Source organism: Bidens hawaiensis, unplaced genomic scaffold, assembly GCF_021521415.1.
Source record: "Bidens hawaiensis isolate Kalapana, Puna unplaced genomic scaffold, B.hawaiensis_p1.1 tig00028495_1, whole genome shotgun sequence".
NCBI lineage: Eukaryota > Viridiplantae > Streptophyta > Magnoliopsida > Asterales > Asteraceae > Bidens > Bidens hawaiensis.
This window is the reverse complement of record NW_027494657.1, coordinates 83,182-96,555: the sequence shown is the minus strand read 5'-3', so window position 1 is coordinate 96,555 and position 13,374 is coordinate 83,182. Positions and strand designations below refer to the sequence as shown.

The 13,374-nt window shown below is 36.8% G+C and overlaps 2 protein-coding genes and 1 pseudogene across 3 annotated transcripts; 1 reads left to right on the top strand and 2 right to left on the bottom strand.

Moving 5' to 3' along the window:
* The first annotated feature begins 1,937 nt into the window (after window positions 1–1,937).
* Window positions 1,938–4,656, top strand: LOC143577232 (putative F-box/FBD/LRR-repeat protein At4g03220). The gene is made up of 3 exons (XM_077061124.1): window positions 1,938–2,933; window positions 3,009–3,178; window positions 4,284–4,656. The coding sequence occupies exons 1-3, from the start codon at window positions 1,938–1,940 to the stop codon at window positions 4,288–4,290; spliced, it is 1,173 nt and encodes a 390-aa protein (XP_076917239.1). The 3' UTR covers window positions 4,291–4,656.
* A 16-nt stretch (window positions 4,657–4,672) lies between these two features.
* On the bottom strand, window positions 4,673–7,417 carry LOC143577228 (putative CoA ligase CCL5; annotated as a pseudogene). Its single transcript, XR_013143081.1, has 4 exons — window positions 5,919–7,417; window positions 5,748–5,815; window positions 5,568–5,670; window positions 4,673–4,938 (listed from the first exon to the last, which is right to left on the bottom strand). The product of XR_013143081.1 is annotated as a putative CoA ligase CCL5 (transcript).
* Window positions 7,418–8,251: 834 nt separating this feature from the next.
* On the bottom strand, window positions 8,252–12,707 carry LOC143577227 (NAC domain-containing protein 53-like). Its single transcript, XM_077061120.1, has 6 exons — window positions 12,359–12,707; window positions 11,331–11,608; window positions 10,997–11,185; window positions 9,696–10,163; window positions 9,383–9,605; window positions 8,252–8,763 (listed from the first exon to the last, which is right to left on the bottom strand). The coding sequence occupies exons 1-6, from the start codon at window positions 12,573–12,575 to the stop codon at window positions 8,366–8,368; spliced, it is 1,773 nt and encodes a 590-aa protein (XP_076917235.1). The 5' UTR covers window positions 12,576–12,707; the 3' UTR covers window positions 8,252–8,365.
* Between the last annotated feature and the right edge of the window lie 667 nt (window positions 12,708–13,374).

Sequence of the window (13,374 nt, the reverse complement as noted above, 5' to 3'; positions counted from 1 at the left end):
TTTGACCAATTTAATAGAATCTTCTGATTTTTCGATAGATCACGAGCACACTCTTGTTTTGAAAAATGAAGTTTAACATTGGTTTTTACATTAATTTAAAAAATCAGTTATGTATAAGCTGATGAAACTTATTTTGAAACCAGTCTCGGTCTCAAGCTGTACAGCTAGTTTGATATTGGTTTAAGAACTTCTTTGAAAATGGAATAAAAACGATCAAAAACTGGTTTGAAACTGAGTTTGTTGAAGAAAATACCACCGGGTACTAGTATAACGGTGATATGTACCTTATCGGATAATATACTTGGGACATGGATGTAGTAATGGCGACGAGAGTGAGCGAATGAGAGAGTTAAAACACATGGTTAAGGGTTTTTTTTTATTAATGTTCTGAATGAGATTTGTTACACATATTACAACACATATTTGTGTGCAGTACTTCGTTAGTTACATGTACAATCGCATTTACAATGACGTTAGGTAGTGGTACCTATAGATGTCGCTATCCAGTATCCAGAAGAATCTTCTATGGCTTCTGAGACCCATCAATGATAGCGACTGGTAACCTCTTCTTGGGACCACTGGATGTCGTTGTCTATGTCGATACGATGTGTTTTCTTTTTGGGACCACGGGATGTCGCCGTCTATGTCAATGCCATTTAACTTATTTAAAATCAGTTCAAATCCAAAACCGGTATTCAAAAAATAAAAAAAGGTGTGTAAGGACACTACATTTATTTCCCCCCTAAACAAAAGCAACATATAAGAAACAAGTCTAATATTACTCAAACTTCTCTATACTATATCCTGGAAAATATGAACACTCGTAATTGATTATTCGTAATAGATCCCAACAAATGTTTAATATATTAAATAAATTAAATCTTTTATTATAAAAAACAGCTTATTTATCCTTTTGTAAAAAGAGCACACCAAGAAAATGTTTAGAATACACATTACATATGATATTTTATATACGATTTTAGTTTATATAATATGACACAAATAACCATTAATCCGTTAGTTTAAATTTAGTTTTTTAGTTCAGTGTTTTCATTTTGTATCAACTCAAATCCAGTCCACTCAAACCTTCAAATAGCAAACTCTCACTATTTCAAATCATGAAAAATCATTGTTTAAACATGGAAGGTACATAATCTACCAAGGACATGTAAGCAAGCTAACGTTGAAGATCATCGTTAGCAACTTAGTTGGGATTGGTGGCATCATAATTTCAAAACATGGAAGATCGTTGTTTAAGTGTGGAATGTACATAATCAACTGAAGACGTATGAGTGGATTTAATTGATATATTTTGTCATTTATGCTTGTACTCATGATCAGTTCGCATGGCACAAAACATAAAGATAATTAAAAGGCATTGGCGATTTGGCGGACACCTCGCCTAACCATTAACAACCCACACACCATGTATGTATATGTATGTATGGTATGTATGGTAGTGCAATGTATGTGTGTATGCATACATGTGTAATGTTTATCTTAACTTGTTATTTAGCATCTGGTTATCTGGACATTTTGTCTATGACTACATTAACACATTCTCACTTTTCTGATCACTTATTGACTATGACTACATAAGTTTCCATCTTAATTATTCAAGTACAGATAAAAAAAATATTACAAACTTTCAAAAAAAAAAACACTCGTCTAAAATATCTCCTAGTAAAAAAGTTTTATGCTTATTTATTATTATTATTAGTTTTTTTATTTAATTAATTTTATATATATTTTAAGTTTTATTTTCTCTCTCTCTTTCAATTAAAGAGTATATATAATATGTAAGGGCATATTGGTCATTTAATATAACTTACAACCAAGTATATTATAAAAAAAAATAAAAAAATATGTAAAATACCCACATATTAATTTCACAACACCCCCATTTCACACACTGCAAAAATTAACAATAAATCACCATGAAAAGAAAATTTGTAAGCTCAAGCTCCACCAGCAATAATAATAACCATGGCGATGATGATGATGATGATGATCAACAACAACAACAACAAGAAGAAGAAGACAGACTCAGCTTATTACCAGATGTTTTATTAATCTACATCTTCTCCTTCATAGACACCAAATTAGCAGTTCAAGCTTCACTCTTGTCCAAACGCTGGGTAAATCTCTGGTCTTCAACCCCAGTTCTCAATTTCAACTCTTCAGAGTTCATTAGCTTCCGTAACCCCAAACCCGCCTTCGATAGCTTCATCGATAACGTTTTAGCTACCCGAAATCAGTTAATTAAGCTTGATAGTGTTAGTATTAAGACTACTGATCATAATGCTTTAGCTAAGGTTTTAAACTATGCGGGTATGCACCGTGTCGGTAGTTTGAATGTCGATATGTCTGAGTATCTAACGAAATGCCGCCCGATTTCGTTCTTGGATAGTTTGAGTGGTTTGGGTGGTTTGTTAAAATGTTTGAGGTTGAAAGGAATGCTAGAGTTTGGTGCATTTCCGGTGTGTTCGGGCTTGGTTAGTTTGCGGCTGGAGCGTGTTAAAATCGTTGTGAGCGAGCCGTTTTCGTGTTTTCCTAATTTGAGAGAGTTGTTTTTGGTGAACTGCAAGTTGGAGTGTGAGTCGCGTGCGATGGAAGTGATTGGGTTCCGGTTGACGAGGCTGACGATCAGCTCGTGTTTTTATCAGCCGATTCCGTATGAGAAGGTTGTGGTTTTGGCTCCGAAGCTTGAGAAGGTGGAGCTCGAGGGGCTTATTCCGATGGAGTTTGAGGCCTCGGATATGTCTGAGCTGGATACTGTGTATGTTGATTGTTGTTTTTCGTTTCAGCAAGTGACGGATTGGAATATTTATAATTTTCATCCTGATGAGTATGAGCAGAAGGTTAATCTGATTCGGATCCTTTGGTGCCTTCGAAATGCTAAATGTGTTCATCTTTCTCCATCCACTATTAAGGTATTGTTAATGTATCATATCAGAGTTTATATTTTGATATTCTCTATTTTAAGTATTTTTTTTATTTGTTTAAAGCTTCTATCGCTATCGCATAGCATGCTTGATGAAGAACAAAGCCCGTTTGTGAAGCTTAAGGTTTTGAACCTTATCCCGCCACCAAACAAGCCCGTGAGTGAGCTTCTTTTGTCTGTGGCGAACTATTTGCTCAAGGGTTCTCCGGAGGCTGTTGTCAAATCATTGCCCTGGTATGCTTTCTCGTTTTTTAAGTTTATTATTAGAGGTGACGATCAATCGCTTTATTTATGAATCGGTCTATTCAGATTATGTTTTATCTCTAGCACGTCAAACGGGTCAAATAAAGTTTTACTTCGTGAATAAAACATGTCGGGTGAGTTGGACAATCTACTAAATTATTCTATTAAAACAATTATTACGGTTGAAATAGTATAATTTTGATAATCATATTAAGACTATTTTAGAAAAAAATTATGAGTTTTGGACAAAATGTGTTCAGGTCAACAGGTTCCATTTCGACATAAACCAAAAGGTTACATTTTTTAGCAGTTGCTCATTCTGCCATTTACTGCCTTTTTGTGGTGTGTACGAACCGAGACGAGCTTGAGCTCATTTAACTACGAGCTCAGCTCGTTCTAGCTTTATATCTGAAGCTTTAACTTGCAATTGGGTCTAATCTTGTCCAATGCGAAATTTTAATGCATAAAATCTCACAAATAATACTATTAAAAGAGTTATTATGATTGAAATAGTATAATTTTAATAGTAATATTTGACACACCAACTATTTTGGAAACAAATGAGTTTTGGACAAAATGACAAAATGTGTTCAGGTCAAACGAACCCATTTCGACCTATACCAAGCCGCGTGGCCCGCTCTGCCATTTGTCGTCTTTTAGCGGTGTAAACGAGCCGAGATGAGCTCAGATCGATTATTATTTATTAATTAAATTATATGAATTTGTAATTGTTTGTATATTTTTTTATATATAACATAATATATATTTTTTTGTTATTTAAATCATAGTTTTACATCTGATATTAATTATTATAAAAACATATATTAAATATATTAAATAAAAGTTGTATAAATATCATGCTCATTTAGGCTCACGAGCTGGTTGTTTAGGATTGCGGGCCATCTCGAGCTCTATAAGTGAAGCGACAGCTTGGCTGGGGCTCGTTTATTAACAAGCTTATTTTAGGCTCAAAACTCATTTTTCAGTTAGATTCAAACTTCTAGCGAGCTGATCTCGAGTAACTCACAAGTAGCTTGGCTCGTTTACACACCTACCGCCTTTGCTGTAGTCTTACGATATTTTTTACTGTCTGCAGGTGGTAAATGATCAACAAATGCTATATTTTGTTGCTTATGGTATTATGCATTTATGCTATTAGATATCTACAAAGGAAGTTAATATACATCGGCACCCCTTGGTTTCCTAGAGAAGTGTAGTAAATTATAGTTTTCATATATCGGTTCTTGTTTTGGATGCCATAACATCACTTTCTTCTCTATGAAAAACCGTAAGAGGTATTATCGTTCGTGTTAGGTTCATTTTTTGGTTGTCTTTTAAGTTTTAGCTTCTCGACAATTTGTTGACATATTGTTTTTAGCCTTTAGATGGTCTCATCTATTAAAAAATCTTCAAAATCTTGTTTCTAAAACTATATCGATTACACAAGGAGTTACATAGGTAACATGTGACGTTTACAGTTTTACTTGTACACGAGAACTAAAATTCCTTTCGAGGATTCCTGCAACACATATCTCCGGTCTTATTAATACGTCTAACATAATATAATAGAACAGTAGATCGATTTCGTGAAACTTTTCCGCTTTGTAATCGATTACATATGGTGGTCAAAGCTTTGACCGGACCTGCTGTTTGCTTAGTGCCACTAAATCCTTTCTCAATATATTTCCTGCAGCTGACTTTGGTATTATGTTTATGAAGGAAACTTTCTTCACCTTCTTGAATGGAGCCACCTAAAACATGCAAATAATCACAATCAAATAACATGCAAATAGTCCAATAGTTTCAAATTTGTGATTTTCTTCCCTGTGGTTTCATTTCACCTGCAATTAAACCCAAATTTATTAACCCCGTTAAATCTGGTCGTTAAACCCATCAGCCTACCCTTCACGCGAGGGGCAGTTTTGTCCTTTTTTTTCCCAAATACACCCCAGCCCCTCACGTGAGGGGGGCTTGCGAATTACGATTGGGGTTTATTTGGGAAGACAAAGGACAAAAATACCCCTCACGTGAGAGGCACGCTAATGGGTTTAACGACCAGACTTAACGGGGTTAATAAATTCGGGTTTAATTGCAAGTGAAATGAAACCATAGGGACGAAAATCGTAAATTTGAATTTATCGGACAAAAACCGCAGATTTGAACAAGCCACAGGGACGAAAACCGCAGTTCACTCCATCATTTATATACTTTATGAACGAGCCACTTTAGGTTATTCTTTTATCTCAAACGGGTTGATTACAAAATAACTAAAAGATATGTTTCTAATGCATGTATGAACATCCCATTTTGACCCGTTATCCAACCTGCGTGACCAGTTCATATTCCACCTAGAAGCAGTGAAGGTGTAATTTAGACAAACCTGACTGGCAACAAATTGTATGATTTGTTCTTCACTGAGTTGAGATTCTGTTGCTCGCACCACATAAGCGATAGGTATCTCTCCCGCCTCTTCATCCTCGAGTCTACAATATTTTAATAATATTTTAAGATCGTCAAAATACTTACAAAAACATTTTCACACACGCACAGAGAAACTCACGGTATGACTGCTGCATCAAGTATCTGAGGATGGCTTAGTAGTATGGCTTCTAGTTCCGCCGGAGCTACCTACATTTATAACTTATGACATTTAATCACGCGTATGTATCTGACATGCATAGTAGTATAGTAGTCTCTGCTTAAAACTGGTTATGTAATAAGCGCGCTATACCTGATACCCGTTATGTTTTATAAGCTCCTTTATCCTATCAACAATATACAAACATCCATCTTCATCAAAGTAACAAAGATCTCCAGTCTTCAACCATCCATCCGAATCAATCGTTGCAGCGGTTGCCTCCTCATTCCCTAAATAGCCTTTCATAATAGTCGGTGACTTTAGACCCAGTTTCATTATCAACCACCTTAGCACAAAACGTTGGTAACAACTTTCCCGAACCAGCATTACGAGCCTTGGCTTCTTCATTACTAAGAAACAATGTTGCGGCCCCACAACTCTCGGTTAGTCCGTACCCTGGGCGGAGTTGAACCCATGGAAACTTGGCTCTGAACCGATCCACGAGCTCCTTACTCAAGGGTGCAGCACCGGACCCCACTCGTCTCAAAGACGATAAGTCATACCCGCCTTCGTTATACTTAACCAAACTTAGTATAATCGGTGGGACTGCGGGTATGTTATTCACTTTATGTGTGTGTACAGCTTCTAACATTCCTTTAAAGTCATACCTTTGCATCAAAACAACTGTTGCACCCAAAGTAAGCAATCCCATATTAAAAAATGCAAGACCATATATATGAAACATGGGTAGGAAACATAGGAAAACATCTTTGTCTGCTGAGGTTTTATAGGTTGACCATTTTAATAGTGTCATTGTAGAAATGAAATTAGAATGTGTTAACAAGACTCCTTTGCTCACACTCCGGTTGTCCCCGAGGAGTACAATATCGCTGCCACGTCCGACTGAGTCAACCGGGTTTCGGGCAACTCCATCCGTTCACAGCACTCGATTAGTTCTTCTACCGAGAGGTCGTTTCCATTAACCGGACGGGTGGTAAGGAGGGTTGGGACATTGGTTGACACCAACTTGTGAGCCTCACCATGAGCCACAATGGCTAGTTTTGCACCCGAGTCGAGTACTTGCTTAGTTATTTCAGACTCGGTGTTAAGCGGGTTAGCCGTGGTTAGGACCCCATCGGTTAAAAACACGGCTAGACATATAACCGGGTAGAGGATTGAATTCGGTGAGAGCACAAATACAACATCGCCTTTACGGACACCGAGTCCGTGGTTCAACCCGGTTGCCAACGAGTAGATTGACCGTTGGAGTTGACGGTACGTGACTCGGTGGCCCGTGGCCGTGTCTATATACGCGACTTTTGTTTCCGCTTGGTCGGGTTTTGGAAACTGTGACAACACAAATGTTGCGATGTCGAGGTTAGCCCTGGTGGGAATCTTGTTTCCATCCCCGAGTTGAACAAGCGAGTGGTAGATTCCCGTCTGGGAATCAAAACCGCCCCTTGTTATGGGACTCGGGGATTGGCCAATGGGTATGTCCTCAAAAGTGTCCATTGTGGCCTAGATGTTGAATAAGTTGGATGTTGCTAGTGCAACTTATAGTGATTAATTGTACGAGGTAATAGTTGTAGTAGTATAGTACTATGTAGACGTGTGTTTAGGTGCATTGTTATCACCGGAGGTTTGGAATATTATTGTTGGACATGGGCTGTACGCCGGCTAAAGGTGACTATGACTAGGTCGAAGGTTGAATGTCCGATGATGAAAAGGAGTATACTCCATCTTTGTCACTTGTCACACCTTCCTCTTCCTGTCCATTTCCTTAAATCATAACTCCAGCTTTCAGACATTTAATTTTTAAACTATTTTATTTTTCAATTATAATAATAATTTTTTTCCTAAAACTGTTGAAAGCTGGGTTACTGTCTACTAACCCCAAATTTAAAAAATATTAAATATCGCCATCATAATTATTGGGTTAATTCGTTCGGCATTAAAATAAAATCCTTTCATTGTCACTTAGTAATTGAAACCATTTTAATTTTGTTTTTTTTTCCTTTCATTTTCGTTATCTTAGTTTTTTCTATAATGGCAAATCATGGACAAACTAAGCGATTAATCACATAATTGGTTGTTTAAAATGTTGCAAGTCGCATGGTAAAACTCAAATTCGCAAATAAACATTGAACGGGTCGAGCTGATACACGGCAAATAATGCACGAGTCAAATACAGATTCGGGTTCACTTATTCAACCTGACGACCCTCGTAATGTCATACATAAACACATGTGATTATGGCATAAACGAGATTATGAAGCTCTATCATAGCACGAGGTTAGGCTAATTTACACCATACACGCATTTAGATCATTTAGATCGGTTAATTAAATGCAACAGAAAAATAGACAGGAAACAGCGAAGCACTATTTCCTTCCAGTTCCACATAAACATTGAAATCGTTCCCAGTGATCTTTCTAATGTTCTTACCAACACAACTTTCAACCCAAAACATAAAAAAGCATTGCCTCCGTGGCAGCATCATTTTGTTTAAGACGCTACAGTGTGGAATAAAGATTTAATTGAGACGCATTTAGAAGCTTTCCTTGGTGACCAACAAACCTGAAGGTCGGCCATTGACCCTTTCAGCTCATGTACGACTTGGGACAAACAAGACTGCGGATTTTGAAGCTCAAAGAAAGAACCACGATCCACAATAACAAGCAGTACAACCAGCTCCGCGAAACAGAACTACGCTTTTGAGCAGGGGCTTCATGTGAATTTACAGAAGTACCCTCACTTTGCTCCAACTGAAGTGACAGAACAATGTTGAGATGACCATTTTTGGTCAATGACAGGTCCATCTTGCTCCCTGTGAAACAAACATCTCTTATTCTGATCATGCCTGTTGTAACACGAATTGAAGTAGAAGCTTGTGAAGCAGTAGCCATATATTTTGCAGAAGATTCTGACGCATATGCAGATGAAGAAGACATGTTTCCCAACATGCAACTCCCCCGATGCAAAAACGGGTATGCAAAATCTGCACAAACCAAAGTAAACAATGTATTTAGATGTAGGTAGAGGCGTCAAAATAGGTGGTTGCACACTTGCACTGGTCAAAGCAGGTGGAATTGACCCGAAACGTTATTATTTGATGAGTAAGGGCATCCCTGAATGCCATCTTATGTCATTTCAGTGTACGAGTATATGCCATATGACATCTGATTTGACATTTTACAATTTTTTAGAAAATAAATTTTAAAAAACTCTTTGAACTATTTTTATTTTTTTTTAAATTTCCCCTTCGGCTTGTGTGGGGTCTGATGTCAGCTAGCATAGCAGCAACCAGTGCCACATCTGCTGTTAACAGATTTAATCATAAGACTGGTAGTACTTGCAAGTCAAAGTTGGTTGCTAAAATCACCAAATGGCATGAAGTTTGACTCTATTTATGCAGTTTTCCCTACAGATATTTAGTGTGTAAATAGACTATTTCGAAAACGATTAAATCAATGGAATCTGACTTCTGGTCGAGTCCTTATAAGCTAATCTTTTATGTTTAGCCTTTAGACCCGTTATAAACATTACGGAGATTGGCCCATCATAAATTAGCAGGTTGAGATTTTCACCTTTAGGAAATGTATGATTTCTAATATTACCTGTCGGCAAATCTGCATCCTCTTGCTTCAAAGAAGGAACACAATCGTTACCCTGTCCTTCAAACGGTTGTTGACTTGCTTCACAAGTCTCGGGAGTTCTTTCCAAGTTACTCATTTCCAAATCTGGTCTCTCTTGATTTGAAGTAGAGTCAAAATCACTGTTCTGCACTTCAAAGAACTCATGACTAACTTCACTAAACTGACGAGTTTCTTCGTTTGCATTCTGATTATTGAAAAATATAACCGAATTAGGTTATGATACGACAACATTAACTATAAAAGAAAAGAAGAAAATGGAATAATGGTGTGTTACCTCAAGAATATCCTCATTTCCTAATGAATCAAAAGCGTATTCCAAGTTATCAGTTGGTGGAATAAGAAACGTGGGGTACTCATCAAACATGTTAAGACCAGGTTCCGTCTTGACAACATTTTTAAGGTCTTCTGTTTCCAAGAATGAACTTTCATTAATTTGGAAGTCACTAGTAGAAGCATCAAAATATGGCTGATCTAGCAAATAATCCACATCAAAATCCACGGTATCGTTTGGTTCGCTAATGTATTCATGCTTCACTGAATTGGGATCCAACTCGTTTTGTATGGGCAAATCAAACAACTTTGGACCGTCCGGTTGGTCAGCCTGAGGATGACCCTCACCCACTACTAGATTTTGTTGGTCATCAGCCGTTTCTGTGAATGCATCACCACAGCTGACGTCACCACCTTGATGAAATTCCAATTGAAGGGGACGCTGCTCCTCTGGCGTGTCTGAGCCAAGAATCTGAGGTAAAAGAAAATTAATTATAAGTAATTGAGATAGTCGAATTCACTGAAAATATCATTGTATGTAGTTAAAACATCAATTAATGTTCTAGGGTTTCATCATATAATGTTTCTTCTATTACTCGCATGATGACCTTTAGGGGTTAGTTCTATTGATGAAGAACGAAAGGATGTTCTTAAAAGCAGACACATTCATTTTATTCTTTTTATTGACAGTCTTCAATTAAAATGAAAGAAGGTTTGCAAATAATAACATGGAATACTAAATAAGTGATTATTTGTGTTAGGTAAATAATCAAGCATGAACTTTCAAATAAACAAAAAAAAAAGTCAACTGACTAGTTGATTAGTCAAACTCTTTTTTTAAAACCTAACTTTTAGCAAGGAATGTACAGCATTGTGAACACATAAATGTGGACAAAAAAGTGAATATACTGGTAAAATCATACTCCAAAAACGTGCATGTAAATGAGCTCACCTAAAATCAAACAATCCCAAACAGACTAAAGCTAGAGGGTGTCGAGATCCCAACCTCACCCATCCCCTCCCCTCGTCCCTTTTTACAAATGCTTAATGAAGTATTGAACTTTGAGCTTTGAACCAGCATTGTTCTAAACAAAAGTTAAATCACACTCACCCTCACGATACTTACTATTATATGTTTCCAACGATCATATCACTACATTCACATAAAAATAGTTGGCCAACGAAGAGATTTCATACTCTTAAATTCTTAAATCAGGCATATTTACTACAACTTATATGTACCAATAAAAAAGGTAAGAATACATGAAAACATGTTTAAAATGACAACTATGTGAAAGCCCAAACCTGTTCAAGGTCATCTGCATCTAGATAAGCATCATCAACATCAACAAGCACCTGACCAAAGTCCTGCTTCGGGTCCATTATTAGCTCATCATCCTCCCATTCCTCATCAACAAATGGTGCTCCATACTGTTCACCATTTTTCGGCCCAGAACCGCTCTTGCGGAAGATTCTACAAAGAACAAACGCATCCTGCCCACCCAAAATCTACAATAAGTTAACATAATACAGCAACATCAACATAACAGAAGAAAACAAACATAAACTGAATCACAAATCAACCACATGTGTGTATGTATGTTTATGTAATAGAAATCACAAACTGCATCTTCCTCACCTGAACAACTCCAGCTCTTTCCAACTCCTGATCAATGAATCTGTATTCATGCATAACCCAATTCGTTCGCTCACCCTTCGGTGCCCGACCAATATGATACACCAATGTTTTCTTCATGCCAATCAATCGAGACCTATGATGAACAGCACGGTCTTTCCCAGTAGTCTTCCAGTATCCCTTATCAGTTGCTCGATTTGTACGTGATCCATTTCCATATTTCTTATCCAAAACACTAAAAAAGTACCATTCTAGGTCTCTAGTCTTGATTCTGGACAAACCTGCACCCCAAATTTGACCAAATATTAGCTCTACTTTAATACTTTCACAAAAACTTCAAACTATTACCGCTGGTGTGCATGGTTGGTTTGGGTCAGTTTTGGACTAAAACCGAACCAAAAACTGAAACTATTGTTTTTGAATTTTTGAAAACCGTTCAGCATCGATTTTTCGGTTTGAGATCGGTTTTCGGTCTTTTTGGTTAATCCCATTTGAGCTTTAAAATTCTTGGCCGAAAAAAATTCAAAAAATAATTAATTTGGGTCTTTAATCATTTTGTTAATTAATAACCAATTGATTATTATAAATTTGGACTAAAATACTTATTACATATTTATCAAATTCTTATAAATTCCTTCAAATAAAAAATTAAAAAAATAATAAAAATCCATAAACTTGGTACGACTTACTCGTTTTTTTACACGTTAAACCAAAAGAGAACCGTTAGTTCGATTTTAACAAAAACCTAAAACCAAACCGTCAGTTTTGTTTCGGTTCGGTTTTTCCGGTTAAGTTATTCGATTTATTTCAGTTTCAGATCGGTTTCATTCACACCCCTAGCTATGAGTTCCACTGATATTGTCTAAATCATTACCAGATTCATAAAACATTTTATTATAACTTACAAAAAAAACATATATCAACCAAACCGAATAATTAATTAATAATTTGAATTCTAAGTTTCAACAATCACAGAAACCCTAATTAACACAAAAATTGAACATAAAGAGAACTGAATTGAGTCAATTGACCTGGCAGATCCCACGGCTCGACTTTATAAACATCAACATCCGAAATCGCGTCAAATCGAAACGGTTTACGGCAAATCTTACGCCTGAGGTAATACCACACGAGTTCTTCATCCGTTGGATGAAACCTGAACCCAGGAGCCAGTGAAGAGGCTGTGGCTGTGGCTGTGGCTGTGGCTGTGGCTGGTGCTGCTGGTAACGAATCAACGATTACTGCCATAATATACGAGTGAATTTTGAGGTGAATTGAAGAACTAGTAGGGTTAGGGTTTGATTCAAATTTGGGGATTTTTAGAGAATCGGAAAACGAGTTGGTGCGTGTGTGTGTAACTGTGTATTACTAAATAAACCTTTTTTTTTATTTTGGTTATCTAATATCTGTTTAATAAAATTTTTTATTTTTTTTTGGATAAAAGGTTAGAAATAAGAATATGGATATGTTAACCACTTGGGCTAGCTCAAGTGGCAGCCAAATGATGGGTAATAGTTTGATTCTGTTTGGCCTCTTAAGTTCGAATTTTGATGGTGACACGAGTATTCTATTTGAGTGTCCCTTTCCAGAGAGCTTGCTCTTGTGGGCGGACAACTCCTGTCAAGTGGCAGGGGCCTCGAAATTTTCTCGTGGAACGCCTAGTCAAACTCGGATGCCAAACGTGGACCCGGTTAAGACAACATAGTCTTGGTCCAAGTGAAGCGGTTGGGGCTCTCTCCGAGGGCTGTGGCTGAATATTCAACCACTATGAATTATGAAAGTTACCGTTCGAAAAAAAATATGGATATGTTATGACCGAACTTAAATTATATCTAGAATATTCTAGACTATTCTTCAACCATCATGACTCATGACTGAGTGCTACAAAATTCTAGTTTAAGGCGTTTGGATAGAATATTCGATTTATTCCAACTTTTAACTTTTGAAAGCTGGATTTGTATTTGAAGTAGATTTAGAAAAATTCGAATTTAAAAAAAATAGAGCCTATTTTAGTTACGGGGTGAGATCCGGTATAAATAAAATTAAC

Bases quoted from the DNA above. Each gene is read 5' to 3' on its own strand.
- LOC143577232 (XM_077061124.1), top strand. From the start codon at position 1,938: ATGAAAAGAAAATTTGTAAGCTCAAGCTCCACCAGCAATAATAATAAC. The intron at 2,934-3,008 runs GTATTGTTAATG...ATTTGTTTAAAG, and splicing joins TTTCTCCATCCACTATTAAG to CTTCTATCGCTATCGCATAG.
- LOC143577227 (XM_077061120.1), bottom strand. From the start codon at position 12,575: ATGGCAGTAATCGTTGATTCGTTACCAGCAGCACCAGCCACAGCCACA. The intron at 11,186-11,330 runs GTGAGGAAGATG...TTGGGTGGGCAG, and splicing joins AAAGAGCTGGAGTTGTTCAG to GATGCGTTTGTTCTTTGTAG. The intron at 8,764-9,382 runs GTAATATTAGAA...TGGTTTGTGCAG, and splicing joins GGATGCAGATTTGCCGACAG to ATTTTGCATACCCGTTTTTG.